Below are 15,925 nucleotides of genomic sequence, written 5' to 3' on the forward strand. Positions count from 1 at the left end.
CAGGCCTCGTTGCATTTGGACATGGATCTGAAGAGTCACGTATGCGAATGGTGCTGAACATTGTGCTGTCATCTGCAAACATCCCCACTTCTGACCTTATGATGGAAAGAAGGACATTGATGAAGCAGCTGAAGGTGGTTGGACCTAGGACACTGAGGAACCCCTGCCATGATGTCCTGGAGCTGAGATGATTGAACTCCCACAACCGCAACCATCTTCCTTTGTGCCAAGTATGACTCCAACCAGCGGAGAGTTTTCCCCCTGATTCCCATTAACTCCAGTTTAGCTCGGGCTCCTTGATGCCACACTCGGTCAAATGTGACCTTGATGTTGACGTCAATTACGCTCACCTCACCTCTGGGGTTCAGCTCTTTTGTCTATTTTTGAACCAAGTGTAATGAGGTCAGGAGCAGAGTGACCTTGGCGCGCCGGTTTGTTCTGGTGGCCCGTGTCGCTAATGAATGTTCCTACAACACTCGGATCAATAAGAGCAGGGAGCACTCCTGATCTCCTGGTGCCTGCACCCTCTCAACCAAAAAACAAACACTGCGCGTCTTTTCTCAGGTACATTAGCCTTTTATGTGGGTGTCGCTGCGTCGACCAACATCTGTTGCCCATCCCTAATTGCTCTTGAGACGGAGTGGTTTGTTTGGCCATTTCAGAGGGCAGTTCTGAGTCACACACACTGGTGTTTTTCTGGAGTCACATGTAGGCCAGACCGGGTAAGGACGGCAGATTTCCTTCCCTAAAGAGACATTAGTGAACCAGACGGGTTTTTATGACAATCGACAATGGTTTCATGGTTACCATTACTGAGGCTAACTTGTGATGGACAATATGGCACCAATCATTTCTCCAATGTTGCCAATTCCACACGGTCATGTTGTTAACTGCAAACCCGCTCCACCCCTCCTTCCCTTACCCCCCCCCTCCCCAAACATGTTACGCATTCAAAATTGTTGCTGGTGATTTTTTTAAATTTTTTTTCAACCTGTAGGGGTGATGCAAGGACAGAATTTCACACCTGTGTAAGGTTCTGCGCAAACTCAACTCTATTCTTGAACCACTCACTCGTCCTTGGCAAAGACACAAAATATGTCGCTTAGATTAATGCGCCATGGCTGGACGTGACCGATAGTCACTGTGACATAACATGAGATAGTCATAGAATTTACAGTGCAGAAGGAGGCCATTCGACCCATCGAGTCTGCACCGGCTCTTGGAAAGAGCACCCTACCCAAGCCCACACGTCCACCCTATCCCCATAACCCAGTTACCCCACCCAACACTAAGGGCAATTTTGGACACTAAGGGCAATTTAGCATGGCCAATCCACCTAACCTGCATATCTTTAGACTGTGGGAGGAAACCGAGCACCCGGAGGGAACCCACGCGGACACGGGGAGGACGCGCAGACTCCACACAGACAGTGGCCCAAGCCGGGAATCGAAGCTGGGACCCTGGCGCTGTAAAGCAATTGTGCTAACAACTATGCTACCGTGCTGCCCAATGAGATAAATGAAAAATGAATGGAGATAAAAGTTGAGAGTACCATGACGTGGACCTTACAAGCAAGCTGCTCACCCTGTGGTTCAAGAACTATGGCCTCAATGCTGTAAAGAATAAACCTCACTGCGGTCAGACAGGAAATTGTAGATGGGAGATAATAATAATGAATTAAAGATTGGAGGTCTTATAGGCGAAGATAATTGGTCTCCTGTGGAACTAAACTCAAAGGACCCACATTGAGTCAAACCTTGTTGTTGGGGCACAGACTATGGAAGGAGACAGGTTGGTAAAACGTTTGCAGGTGGTTTGGGTAATATTGGGGGTTACTGGGGAATGAAGCAGTGTTTTGGAGAAGCAGCAAAGAGTTTGGTCGAGGTTCGCACAGTGAGGGATGGATGGAACGTACCTGCATCATTCACTGTGTCCCGGGACTGTTTCACCTTATTCTGACTCTGTGGAGTAGATACAAACATCACTTAAATGCCGTCGGTGCTCCTTTCGACAAACGCAAGATCAGCACGGGATCCCCAATTGTCCCCAACTGTGATTAAATATATTCCTTGAGGTTTCATCACAGGACTCCCCCCCCCCCCCACCCAGCCAGTCGTCGGCCAACACATCCATCCTTGTGGATCAGGGGTTATGGGGAGAAGGCAGGAGAATGGGGATGAGAAAAATATCAGCCATGATTGAATAATGGCGGAGCAGACTCGATGGGCCGAGTGGCCTAATTCTGCTCCTATGTCTTATGGTCGTGCTGCCTGCCTGCCTTCCTACGCCAATTGGAAAGCAAAGAGGTTCATTACCCAATTGGATGGTGTTCGACTGTTGGTCTGTAATGATGCACTTTCGGAGACTTCATTACTGAACAACAAAGAATTTATTTACAAGGGTCTATAAGAGCAGCAACTCGTCTGCAGCTAGTTCTGGAATGCCGCCTCCTCCTCCCTCCCCTCCCCCGGATGATTCCCCACTCGGAGTCCTGATTGGTCAACCAGGCCAGGTGACCCTTACTCTGCTGTGTTGCCCTTAAGAGGGGCAATCGGCAGATGGCCAAACAGTTTTTTTCTTCCTCTCCCATTTTCAATATTTTTATATCTGGTGTTAAAAGACAATAAAACGTCCCGATGATTTTTCTCCAGGGCTGCACAGAGCAGTGTCCCGGAGATTGATCTTCGATTGATGGCGACTCCAGGCCCAACCCTGGAGGGTTGGCAAAGCGAGTCACCGAGGGAGACCAGAATAACAACAGCAGTTTGGTGCATCACTCCAGATTGTAATATCTTTATAAGTTTGTGTAGTCGCTGATCAGAGGCACACGGGGATTACAAGTTAAAATTAACACTTCCAGATGGCACTAGAAAAATACGCATGGGCCATGGGCAACAGACCAAATACAACGTCAGTCTGGGGTCTTGTGCATTAACAATTCAGGTATTGTACACAATCTGAAAAGCTGAGTTTAGATTAAAACCTTGCTGCTTGGTTTCTCGAAACGATTATGCCGCCCATTCTCGGCCCTTCATTTGACACCAAGTACCCACAATGATTTTTTGGGGTGATAGTGGTGTTACTTTATGCCTGGTTATATCGAGTCGACTCATGACAAGTATAATAGGTTGGGACAACCTAAATTTACACTGGACACAGGCCTCGTGTCAATTCCCACCCCATCCCCCAGGAGAATTTTAGCAAAGTCTATTTCAACCTGTGATAGGGAGACAGAGCGATGGAGAGTGAGAGAACGTGAGAGAAACCAGCAGGGAGGGAGAGGGAGAGGGAGAGAGAGAGAGAGAGAGAGAGAGAGGAGAGAGAGAGTATGGCAGGGAGAGCAAGAGCAATAGAGAGTGACAGGGAGGGAGAGAGAGAGAGAGAGAGAGAGAGAGAGAGTATGGCAGGGAGAGCAAGAACAATAGAGTGACAGGAAGGGAGAGGGAGAGAGAGAGAGAGAGAGAGAGAGAATGGCAGGGAGGGTGAGAGAGTGTGGCAGGGAGGGAGAGAGAGAGACAGAGAGAGAGAGAGAGTATGGCAGGGAGAGCGAGAACAATAGAGTGGCAGGGAGGGAGAGGGAGAGAGAGACAGAGAGAGAGAGACATGAGAAAGCATGGCAGAGAGAGTGACAGCGATAGAGAGTGACAGGGAGGGGGAGAGAGAGAGCAAAAGAAAACGAGGAACAGAAAGAGAGATGGTGAAAAAATGGTGAAAGATCTCAGATTAAAGCGAATAGACATCACCACTGCCTGAATGGAATAAAGATAGTCAGCTGGGCAGAGCTTAAACCCCAAACAGATAATAAAACTAAGACAGGACCAACCCCAAAATATAGGAACGCGGTCTACTGGCATTGCCCCCGTTCAGGCGATCTGGGCACGGCGAGGCTGGTAGATCCCGGGAGATCCCTCTTCTGGGATCTATCCGGTCAACCACGCCTCGTGAGATCTAATGGGATCTCGTGAGATGTCGCGATCTGCATCCTGCCCATTGTGGGCAGGATCAGTATGTCAAAACTGCCTATTAGAGTGAGACAGCTAGTCTCTGGCAGTGCTGGTGCCACACACGCATCTTGGCACTCCCAGCCTGGCAGGGGCAACCCCCCCCCCCCCCCCCCCCCCCCCAAGGACCCTCTTTTAGGCGAGTTGGCGCTTTTGGGGATGACGGAGGGCTGAGAGAATGGGACACCATCTCCTGCACTGTGGGGTTTACGGCGAGCAGAGCTCCTCAGTGAAGGGAACAGGACTAAGTGTGGCCTCGGAGGCTTCCCCGTTGAGGCACCGGATTGCAACAAGGTCCCGGTAGATAGCGTGATCTTTCTCTGCGCTTCGAGCCGTGGGAAACACCCGGCTAAACGTGCTTGACATGGGACTCTTGCAATTCGGTTAGATTACGCCCAAGGAGATAAGAGACAAACATTATTTTTATAAATAATTTTAGAGTACCCAATTCATTATTTACAATCAAGGGACAATTTAGCGCGGCCAATCCACCTACCCTGCACATCTTTGGGTTGTGGGGGTGAAACCCACGCAGACACGGGGAGAATGTGCAAACTCCACACGGACAGTGACCCAGAGCCGGGATCGAACCTGGGACCACGGCGCCGTGAGACAAAAGGGCTAATCCACTGCGCCACCCTGCTGCCCTGATAAGAGACAAACATTAAACAATAATGAGGGAGAGATTTCAGGAGAAACAAATTCAATTGGCCAAAAGGAAAAGAAATCTATAAAAAGGAAAACAACCAGAGGGAAATGAAGATTTTATTCTCGGCAGCGACTCGGACCTTTTCAATTTGCTTCTGGTTTCCCGTTGAGTTCGCCCGTTCTGCACTTTGATCCGCCTCATCCGCCTCTTTGCATTTCTGTTCGTAGTTTTTCTTTGACTGGTAAGTTAAAACAACACAAAAATCAAGAGTTGCGATGTCAGATGTCTGGCTGAAGCTGGGAGCTGCAAATAGCATTGCGCCATCCAGCTCGACTTTAATACTGGAGTAGGTCGCTGCCGCTCTCTTTTCACCCCTCATCTCCCCCCCCCTCCTCACCTTCCGTCACCCCTCCCACCTCCCCCCCCCGCCCCCCCCTCCTCACCTTCCGTTACCCCTCCCACACCCCCCCCCCCCACCCCCGCTTCCCAAAATGCCTCAGCAAGTGGTGAGCTGCAGAAACCAGAATGATCTATGTTGTGTTCATAGGATCATAGAATTTACAATGCAGAAGAAGGCCATTCAGCCCATCGAGACTGCACCCTAGAAAGAGCACCCCCCCCCCTCCCCCCCCCCCCCCCCAAGCCCACACATCCACCCTACCCCCGTAACCCAGCAACCCCACCCAACGTCTTGGACACTAAGGAGCAATTTAGCACAGCCAATCCTCCGAACCCGCACATCTTTGGACTGTGGGAGGAAACCGGAGCACCCGGAGGAAACCCACGCAGACACGGGGAGGACGTGCGGACTCCGCACAGACGGTGACCCGGGGCCGGGATCGAACCCTCAGCGCCGTGAGTTAACCACTGCACCACCGTGCTGCCCTGCTTCTATATCTCATGAACATATGAACAAATACTGGCCTTGCCCGGGTCTCCCACATCCCATGAACCAATAAATGAAAGTTATTTTGTTATTAAGTCAGCCATTGAACAAAAATGCCACGAAACACAAATTATTTGCGCCTTGTGTCTCCTGCCCTTTGCCTGTATGTTGTGTTTGACAATGCCCTTACTGTCAATCATCCCACAATTCTTTGCTTACATCAAGTGTCTTCTTATACAGGGCCACCTTGCTCTTCTGAACGTGATCCATGGCACTTTCATACTGTTGGTAAGAAGATCTCAAGGTCAGTCCAGCTTGTGCAAAACCAAAATAGGTCACCTTGCCAGTACACTCCCAACTAATCAATAACCCTCCAACCACACAAGTTGTTAGAGAAACCCAAACAGTTATGAACCTTTCCCCTTCCAATCAATGCAGTCCTTCACAGTCTAAACAAATAGCAAATTCCTCTTCAAAACTGTCATGTGAGAGTACCTTTAAGAAATGGGTGTTTATAAATGGATGTGTATCTTAATAACTGTAGTGAGAGTACCTTTAAGAAATGGGTGTTTATTACTGCAGTGATGTCAGAGAGTGGGCGGAGCTGGGCTGTCAGCTTTTTACTTTTGTTTTTGAGCAGGCTGCAGGGTGTGTTTTAGTTTCGTTTTCAGTGTTGGAGCTGAAGCCAGACCAAACAGGTGTATTGCTGTTCTCTCTGCCATCAAAAGACCATCTCTGGATCATTTGGCGAATTCAGAATTATAAATGTTCTCAGTAGTGAAGTTAAGCCTGATGTCTTTCTGCTTTGAAGGTTTTTTAAGTCTTGTGGATGTTAAAAGGGCAGCTTAATCATTACTTAGTGTTGTATTCTTTGGGGGTTGTATTTGAATTGATGGTTGCTAAGATGTTCACTGTATGTTTCAAAAAGGTTAACTTGAGTCCATAGAATAAACACGGTTTTGCTTTAAAAAATACTTTTCCATTTCTGCTGTCCCACACCTGTAGAGTGGGCCGTGTGCTCCCCATACCACAATCTGGTAAAAGTTGTGGGTCAGGTGAACTCCATGATACACTCTAAACCTTGGCCCATAACAAAACCAACACTACCTATCTTGGAGTTGGAGATGGAGAGCCTAACCCTAAACCCAACATCCAAAGGAAATCTCAGAGTCAAAGCCTTTAGTAGCGAAGGTAGATCGTTACTGCACGAATTGGGAACTTTGTCATCCCTCTCCAGGAGGCCAGGATTTTCTGTTGGGAAAAGCAATTATATACATATGCTAGGGTTGTGCTTGAGCCTCCCACCTCCAGTGCCCATGTCATAGCCTCAGAGACAGAAAGGCCCTTTGGCCGACCATGTACAGTGCTGGCCATCAAGCATCTAGTCTAATCCCCTTTTCCAGCATAGATTTGTAGCCTTCTCTGCTGTGACGTTTGTGCTCATGCAAATGCTTCTTAAATGTTGTGACGGTTCTGTCTCCACCACCCTTTCAGACAGCGAGTTCCAGATTCCCACCATCCTCTCTGTGAAAAAGGTTTTCCTCAAATCCCCTCGAAGTCTCCTGCCCCTTACCTTAACCCATGGTTATTGACCCCTCTACTAAGGGGAAATGTCCCTTCCTACCTACCTACCCTATCTATATCCCTCATAATTTTGTCCACCTCAAATCAGGTCCCCCTTCAGCCTTCTCTGCTCGAAGGAAAACAATCCAAACAGCCTCTCATCCTAGCTGAAACTCTCCAGCCCAGGCAATATCCTGGTGAATCTCCTCTCTATAGGATGTGATTGCAATAGTGTGTCAACCAAACCTGCTTGTACTCTAGTTGTGGCCTAAACAGCATTCTATACAGCTCCATCATAACCTCCCTGCTCTTATACTCCATGCCTCGGCTAATAAAAGGCAAGTATCCCATATGCCTTCTTAACCACATTATGTACCTATCCCGCTGCCTTCAGGGATCTGTGGACATGCACCCCAAGGTCCCTCCGGCCTTCTGAACTTCCCAACGTCCTACGATTCATGGTGCGTTCGTTAGCCTTGCACGTACCCCTAAATTGCATTGCCTCACATGACCCTCACTGTGCCCCAGTCATGAGGCAACCAGCCAATGAACTTCTGCTGAACTATCCAAGTCTATCGCTGATGTCAAACCAGTTTCCTTCTTTTAAAGATTAAACAAAACTATTTTAATTGTTGGCAAGAAATTCCTTTCTGTTTTTAAATTTAGAGTACCCAATTATTATTTTTCCAATTAAGGGGCAATTTAGCGTAGCCAATCCACCTAACCTGCACATCTTTGGGTTGTGGGGACGAAACCCACGCAGACACGGTGTAATTGAAAATATGGAAAGATGTGTTATTTGAAACATGGAAGTCTGGCAATACCTGATTTAAGAAACATGAGAGGATACAGGGAAAGATCCCACGAAGGGTTAATAGCAGCTGCAAAGAGCAGGATTATAAAATGCAGATTCCTTCTCCCAAACAAACAAACAGGATTTTTGTATGAAGCTAAAAACAATGGCTCACACCTTCATGGAAACTAACCATCTTAGTAAGCATCTGGAAAAGCATGGATGAGGGTTTCAGTTGAATTAGGTGACGAATGTTTAAAACAGGCAGGTCTTTCAAGTCATAACCAAGTGGATTTTAGCATACAGCTAAAAGCAATGATTCACACCTTCATTGAAGTAAGATCAGCAGATAGAAAAGAATGACTCGGGAGACAAATATATAGGGGTGAAATTCTGCTAACACCAGGTAAATTAAAAGAAAATTAGAGACTATCAGTCTACGAGAAACATAATTTAAAGCCAAAATCAAAGTCAAAATTATGAGCTGGGGACACAATTGGAAAATAAAACTATAGAAATGACAGGAACCAAACCAAAACTCACACCTCTTGAACCCAAAGCATTGTTGAATATCACAAAGGAGCTTTGAATACCACAAAGGAAACAATGTAATCAGAGACCGGAGAGGTGAGGTCATGTCAAAATGAATACTTAGTCGTGTTAGAAAAATTTAGATTAAAGGTACCGTTTGCAATCCAAGTGAAATAAAAGTTACTTTACAATAAAGTCATAAAAATTTAATAACTGTTAGAAAAATATATAAACCCTGAGAAAGGGGCAGAGAAGGAGGGAAGCAGAGAGGGGGAGAAGCAGAGAAGGAACAAGCAGCTCAGAGTCTGCTTACAGTCAGCTCGGGCATGGGACAAAGCAAAGTAGCCGAGCTAAAACAGCTAATACATCTAAGGAAGACAAGAATTTAAAGAGGAGGCAGAGTCAGCTCAGAATCAGCTCAGAGACAGCCAGCAGAGCTAGCTCTCACAGTTCGGTACATGGGAAAGATAGGACATAGCAACCGAGCTAACCAGCGAATATATCTAAAGAAGACCAGACTTTAAAGAAGATTGATTGTGACTTCCGGGTGCGGCGATGACCAGCTGAGTCGCACATTTCGGCAGCTCCCTGTGAAACGGACTTTTGGGCTCTTGATAGGAGCCCCAACGGCAATTTTGACGGCTAAAAACACTGTGCGGTAAACCAGAAGGGAATCCCCCCTAGATACGGATGGAAAAAGGAGAGGGAAGTGGCCAGATTGCAGTGGATCCTTCAGAACAGCGGCAAGGAAGGCAAGCAAAAACCAAGATGGCGTCGGAAGGTGGCAGTTTAACATGGGGCCCTGAACAACAAGAGTTCTTGAAATGCTGTGTGGAAGAGATCAAAAAGGAAATGAAGAAAGAGCTGTTGGCCCCGATACTACAGGCGATCGAAGGGCTAAAGGAGGAACAAAAGACCCAGGAGCGGGAGCTTCGGGTCGTGAAGGCAAAGGCAGCCGAGAATGAGGACGATATACAGGGCCTGGTGGTGAAGACGGAGACGCAGGAGGCACATCAGAAACGATGTGTGGAAAGGTTGGAGGCACTGGAAAACAACGCAAGGAGGAACAACCTGAGGATTCTTGGTCTTCCTGAAGGTGTGGAGGGAGCGGACGTCGGGGCATATGTGAGCACGATGCTGCACTCATTAATGGGAGCGGAGGCCCCGGCAGGTCCGTTGGAGGTGGAGGGAGCATACCGAGTGATGGCGCGAGGACCGAGAGCAGGAGAAATTCCCAGAGCCATAGTGGTGAGATTCCTCCGTTTTAAGGATAGAGAAATGGTCCTTAGATGGGCGAAGAAAACTCGGAGTAGTAAATGGGAGAACGCGGTGATCCGCGTTTATCAAGATTGGAGTGCGGAGGTGGCGAAAAGGAGGGCGAGCTTTAATCGGGCCAAGGCGGTGCTTCATAAAAAGATAAAATTTGGAATGCTGCAACCGGCAAGACTGTGGGTCACATATCGAGAGAGGCACCACTACTTTGAGACGGCGGATGAAGCGTGGACTTTTATTGTGGAAGAAAAACTGGAATGAGCGGGTTAATAAAAAGAACGTTCGAACAAAGTGGTGGGGCGAATGTGGGGGGCAAAGAGGGGTTTTATGTACTAATCCTGCGATGCGGTAACTTTTCTCTCTCCCACAGGTGGTGATGGGGGGAGGAGGGGAGGTGGAGGAGATGGGGCGTTGGCCATTGGGGGCGGGGCCAAGGGAGAAGCGCGGGCTTGGTTCCCGCGCTATGATAATCATGGCGGGAATAGAGAAGCAGGAAGGAGGGGGCGTCGCACGGTGTGAGCCGAGGTCACGGGGGGAAGCCGAGGTCAGCCAGAGTTTGCTGACTTCTGGGAGCAAAATGGGGGGAGTAATTACGCTAGCGGGGGATCTAGCGGGGGGGGGGAATTACTGGGTTGCTGCTGCTGGGGAGAGGGGGGAGCTGGTATGGGAGAGGATGGGCGGGGGGGCACCGCCTGGGGGAGATACAGCTGCGTGGGAACCGGGTGAGGAGCTGGAAAAAGGTGATGGCTAATCGACAAGGGGGGGGGTAGGAAGCCCCCCAACTCGGCTGATCACGTGGAACGTGAGAGGGCTGAACGGGCCGATAAAGAGGGCACGGGTACTCGCACACCTTAAGAAACTTAAGGCAGATGTGGTTATGTTACAGGAAACGCACCTGAAACTGATAGACCAGGTTAGGCTACGCAAAGGATGGGTGGGGCAGGTGTTCCATTCGGGGCTAGATGCGAAAAACAGGGGGGTGGCTATATTAGTGGGGAAGCGGGTAATGTTCGAGGCAAAGACTATAGTGGCGGATAACGGGGGCAGATACGTGATGGTGAGTGGCAAACTACAGGGGGAGACGGTCGTTTTGGTAAACGTATATGCCCCGAACTGGGATGATGCCAATTTTATGAGGCGGATGCTAGGACGCATTCCGGACCTAGACATGGGAAAGCTGATAATGGGGGGAGATTTTAATACGGTGTTGGAACCAGGGCTGGATAGGTCGAAGTCCAGGACTGGAAGGAGGCCGACAGCAGCCAAGGTACTTAAAGATTTTATGGAGCAGATGGGAGGTGTAGACCCGTGGAGATTTAGCAGACCTAGGAGTAAGGAGTTCTCGTTTTTCTCCTATGTCCATAAAGTCTACTCGCGAATAGACTTTTTTGTGCTGGGTAGGGCATTGATCCCGAAGGTGAGGGGAACGGAGTATACGGCTATAGCCATTTCGGATCACGCTCCACACTGGGTGGACTTGGAGATAGGGGAGGAAACAGGAGGGCGCCCACCCTGGAGAATGGACATGGGACTAATGGCAGATGAGGGAGTGTGTCTAAGGGTGAGGGGGTGCATTGAAAAGTACTTGGAACTCAATGATAATGGGGAGGTCCAGGTGGGAGTGGTCTGGGAGGCGTTGAAGGCGGTGGTTAGAGGGGAGCTGATATCAATAAGGGCACATAAAGGGAAGCAGGAGAGTAAGGAACGGGAGCGGTTGCTGCAAGAACTTTTGAGGGTGGACAGACAATATGCGGAAGCACCGGAGGAGGGACTGTACAGGGAAAGGCAAAGGCTACATGGAGAATTTGACTTGCTGACTACAGGCACTGCAGAGGCACAATGGAGGAAGGCACAGGGTGTACAGTACGAATATGGGGAGAAGGCGAGCAGGTTGCTGGCACACCAATTGAGGAAAAGGGGAGCAGCGAGGGAAATAGGGGGAGTGAGGGATGAGGAAGGAGAGATGGAGCGGGGAGCGGAGAGAGTGAATGGAGTGTTCAAGACATTTTATAAAAAATTATATGAAGCTCAACCCCCGGATGGGAGGGAGAGAATGATGGGCTTCTTGGATCGGCTGTAATTTCCCAAGGTGGAAGAGCAGGAAAGGGTGGGACTGGGAGCACAGATCGAGGTAGAAGAAGTGGTGAAAGGAATTAGGAGCATGCAGGCGGGAAAGGCCCCGGGACCGGATGGATTCCCAGTCGAATTATATAGAAAATATGTGGACTTGCTCGCCCCGGTACTGACGAGGACCTTTAATGAGGCAAAGGAAAGGGGACAACTGCCCCCGACTATGTCTGAAGCAACGATATCGCTTCTCTTAAAGAAGGAAAAGGACCCGCTACAATGCGGGTCCTATAGACCTATTTCCCTCCTAAATGTAGATGCCAAGGTCCTGGCCAAGGTAATGGCAATGAGAATAGAGGAATGTGTCCCGGGGGTGGTCCACGAGGACCAAACTGGGTTTGTGAAGGGGAGACAGCTGAACACGAATATACGGAGGTTGTTAGGGGTAATGATGATGGCCCCACCAGAGGGGGGAAACGGAGATAGTAGTGGCGATGGATGCCGAGAAAGCATTTGATAGAGTGGAGTGGGATTATTTGTGGGAGGTGTTGAGGAGATTTGGTTTTGGAGAGGGGTATGTTAGATGGGTGCAGCTGTTGTATAGGGCCCCAGTGGCGAGCGTGGTCACGAATGGACGGGGATCTGCATATTTTCGGCTCCATAGAGGGACAAGGCAGGGATGCCCTCTGTCCCCATTATTGTTTGCACTGGCGATTGAGCCCCTGGCGATAGCGTTGAGGGGTTCCAAGAAGTGGAGGGGAGTACTTAGGGGAGGAGAAGAGCACCGGGTATCTTTGTATGCGGACGATTTGCTACTATACGTGGCGGACCCGGTGGAGGGGATGCCAGAAATAATGCGGATACTTGGGGAGTTTGGGGATTTTTCAGGGTATAAATTGAACATGGGGAAAAGTGAGTTGTTTGTGGTGCATCCAGGGGAGCAGAGTAGAGAAATAGAAGACCTACCGTTGAGGAAGGTAACAAGGGACTTTCGTTACCTGGGGATCCAGATAGCTAAGAATTGGGGCACATTGCATAGGTTAAATTTAACGCGGTTGGTGGAACAGATGGAGGAGGATTTCAAGAGATGGGATATGGTATCCCTGTCAATGGCAGGGAGGGTGCAGGCGGTTAAGATGGTGGTCCTCCCGAGATTCCTCTTTGTGTTTCAGTGCCTCCCGGTGGTGATTACGAAGGCTTTTTTAAAAAGGATTGAAAAGAGCATCATGGGTTTTGTGTGGGCCGGGAAGACCCCGAGAGTGAGGAAGGGATTCTTACAGCGTAGCAGGGATAGGGGGGGGCTGGCACTACCGAGCCTAAGTGAGTATTATTGGGCCGCTAATATTTCAATGGTGAGTAAGAGGATGGGAGAGGAGGAGGGAGCGGCGTGGAAGAGATTAGAGAGGGCGTCCTGTAGGGGGACTAGCCTACAGGCTATGGTGACAGCCCCATTGCCGTTCTCACCGAGGAACTACACCACAAGCCCGGTGGTGGTGGCTACACTGAAGATTTGGGGACAGTGGAGACGGCATAGGGGAAAGACTGGAGCCTTGGGGGGGTCCCCGATAAGAAACAACCATAGGTTTGCCCCGGGGGGAATGGATGGGGGATATGGAATGTGGCAAAGAGCAGGAATAACGCAACTGAAAGATCTGTTTGTGGATGGGAAGTTCGCGAGTCTGGGAGCGCTGACCGAGAAATATGGGTTGCCCCAAGGGAATGCATTCAGGTATATGCAACTGAGGGCTTTTGCGAGGCAACAGGTGAGGGAATTCCCGCAGCTCCCGACACAAGAGGTGCAGGACAGAGTGATCTCAAAGACATGGGTGGGGGATGGTAAGGTGTCAGATATATATAGGGAAATGAGGGACGAAGGGGAGACTATGGTAGATGAACTAAAAGGGAAATGGGAAGAAGAGCTGGGGGAGGAGATCGAGGAGGGGCTGTGGGCAGATGCCCTAAGCAGGGTAAACTCGTTGTCCTCGTGTGCCAGGCTAAGCCTGATTCAGTTTAAGGTATTACACAGGGCACATATGACTGGAGCACGGCTCAGTAAATTTTTTGGGGTGGAGGAAAGGTGTGCGAGGTGCTCGAGAAGCCCAGCGAATCATACCCATATGTTTTGGTCATGCCCGGCACTACAGGGGTTTTGGATGGGGGTGACAAAGGTGCTTTCAAAAGTAGTAGGAGTCCGGGTCGAACCAAGCTGGGGGTTGGCTATATTTGGGGTTGCACAAGAGCCGGGAGTGCAGGAGGCGAGAGAGGCCGATGTTTTGGCCTTTGCGTCCTTAGTAGCCCGGCGCAGGATATTGCTAATGTGGAAAGAAGCCAAGCCCCCGGGGGTGGAGACCTGGATAAATGACATGGTGGGGTTTATAAAGCTAGAGCGGATTAAGTTCGTCCTAAGGGGGTCGGCTCAAGGGTTCACCAGGCGGTGGCAACCGTTCGTCGAATATCTCGCAGAAAGATAGACGGAATGGGAAAAAGAAGGCAGCAGCAGCAGCCCAGGATCGGGGGGCGGGGGGGGGGGGGGAGGAGGAACCAGAAGGACTCTCAGGGTTGTTAATATATACTGTATAGTATGTATAGGTCGTTGCTACAGATAATTATATATTGGACTGTTAAATTATATTTTTGGAGAGTGTTACTTGTGACAAGGCAGTTGCCAATTAGGGCTAGTTTTTATTTTTGTTATTTATTATTTATTCATTTTTTGTTTATAAAATAGGTCATTGTTATTTGTGTTGTTATAATATTGTGTAAAGGATGCACAATGTACTGTGTTGGTTGACCAAAAATTTTCAATAAAATATTTAATAAAAAATAAAAAAAAGATTGATTGTCAAGGTGGGCCTGAAGGTCCCTTCAACCAACCAGGAGGATCCAGAAACAAGATCTTTTTACCTTTCTGTAAAGACAGTGATTGCAGCTTTTAAAAGAAAAAATATAATAATAAAATAACTTAAACGTTTTAACCTGAAACAATGGTTATTCCAAAGTCTACTTTACTTACTTAGCAATGTGGGACCCAGGATCGATGCTACTAAGTGGTAAGTAGATGAAATCTTCTGTGAAGGTCTGGGTAATACGGGTGGAGAACTTGAAAATATAGTTTGACCCGAATAGCACCCACTGAAGCCTGCATCGGAGTCAGGGAGTGAGAATCCCTATTCACCATTTAGACTGTCGACCCTTTTTGGTATAGGGGGAATTCTAAGAATAGTGGTGAGTTTTCAATAACAACGGGGAGAATGTGCAAACTCCACACGGACAGTGACCCAGAGCCGGGATCGAACCTGGGACCTCGGTGCCGTGCGACAGCAATGCTAACCACTGCGTCACCGTGCCGCCCGGCAAGAGATTCTGATGCAAAATCTGTGAGAGGGGCTCGAGGATGGAAATTTTTAAATAAATTCAGAGTTCCCAATTCATTCTTTTTCCAATTAAGGGGCAATTTAACGCGGCCAATCCACCTACCCTGCACATCTTTGGGTTATGGGGTGAAACCCACGCAGACACGGGGAGAATGTGCAAACTCCACACGGACAGTGACCCGGGGCCGGGATTGAACCCGGGTCCTCGGCGCCGCGAGGCAGCAGTGCTAACCACTGCGCCGCCGTGCCGTTCCGTAACTTTATGTTAATGAGTCGCAATGCTGCAGCGAGACAAAGCTGGTTATTTTTAAGATGTAGGAGGTGCATGCAGGTCTTATCCGGCAACGCTGACTGGGTATCCATACATTGAAATTCACTCCAATTTACTTTGCAAACTGTTTGGGGGACTCAATTGTCCTCGTGACCCCCCTCAATACACTTAAAAATCAGGTGTTTAACAAAGCAATAGAGTCAAATCCAAACAGGTGTGAGGCTGTTTTTTTAAAGTTGGTTTTGAGCCATGCAGAAGCCATTTCACAGAAATCTAGTGCAGCCAAAATAGACCCAAAAAATACATAGTGAGCGTCAAGAACCTTTCTAAAACAAGACCGCGTTCAAGCTTGACCGACGCCGATTTTTTGGAGGAAGTGGAAAAAGTTAGACAAGTGCAAATAGATTCTGAGCATTAGGTCAGCCGACACTCTAGATTAGTCGAATACGAAAGCATCTTCAACCAAATCCATCTCAAATCCTAGTCCGACCTCAACCTGATGTCGGTGCATTTACAGT

General features: G+C 48.7%; 1 protein-coding gene across 2 annotated transcripts in view; it reads right to left on the minus strand.

The window, feature by feature from the left end:
* LOC140404359 (proline-serine-threonine phosphatase-interacting protein 1-like) overlaps positions 1–15,925 on the minus strand; it is a 113,807-nt gene that overhangs the window by 36,342 nt on the left and 61,540 nt on the right. For both annotated transcript variants that reach the window (XM_072492782.1, XM_072492781.1), the window contains exons 6-8: positions 5,756–5,818; positions 4,790–4,888; positions 1,916–1,961 (exon numbers count right to left, since the gene is read on the minus strand). In XM_072492782.1, coding sequence (XP_072348883.1) covers positions 1,916–1,961; positions 4,790–4,888; positions 5,756–5,818 — 208 coding nt within the window. The remainder of the gene's footprint in view (positions 1–1,915; positions 1,962–4,789; positions 4,889–5,755; positions 5,819–15,925) is intronic.

Source organism: Scyliorhinus torazame, chromosome 30 (assembly GCF_047496885.1).
Source record: "Scyliorhinus torazame isolate Kashiwa2021f chromosome 30, sScyTor2.1, whole genome shotgun sequence".
NCBI lineage: Eukaryota > Metazoa > Chordata > Chondrichthyes > Carcharhiniformes > Scyliorhinidae > Scyliorhinus > Scyliorhinus torazame.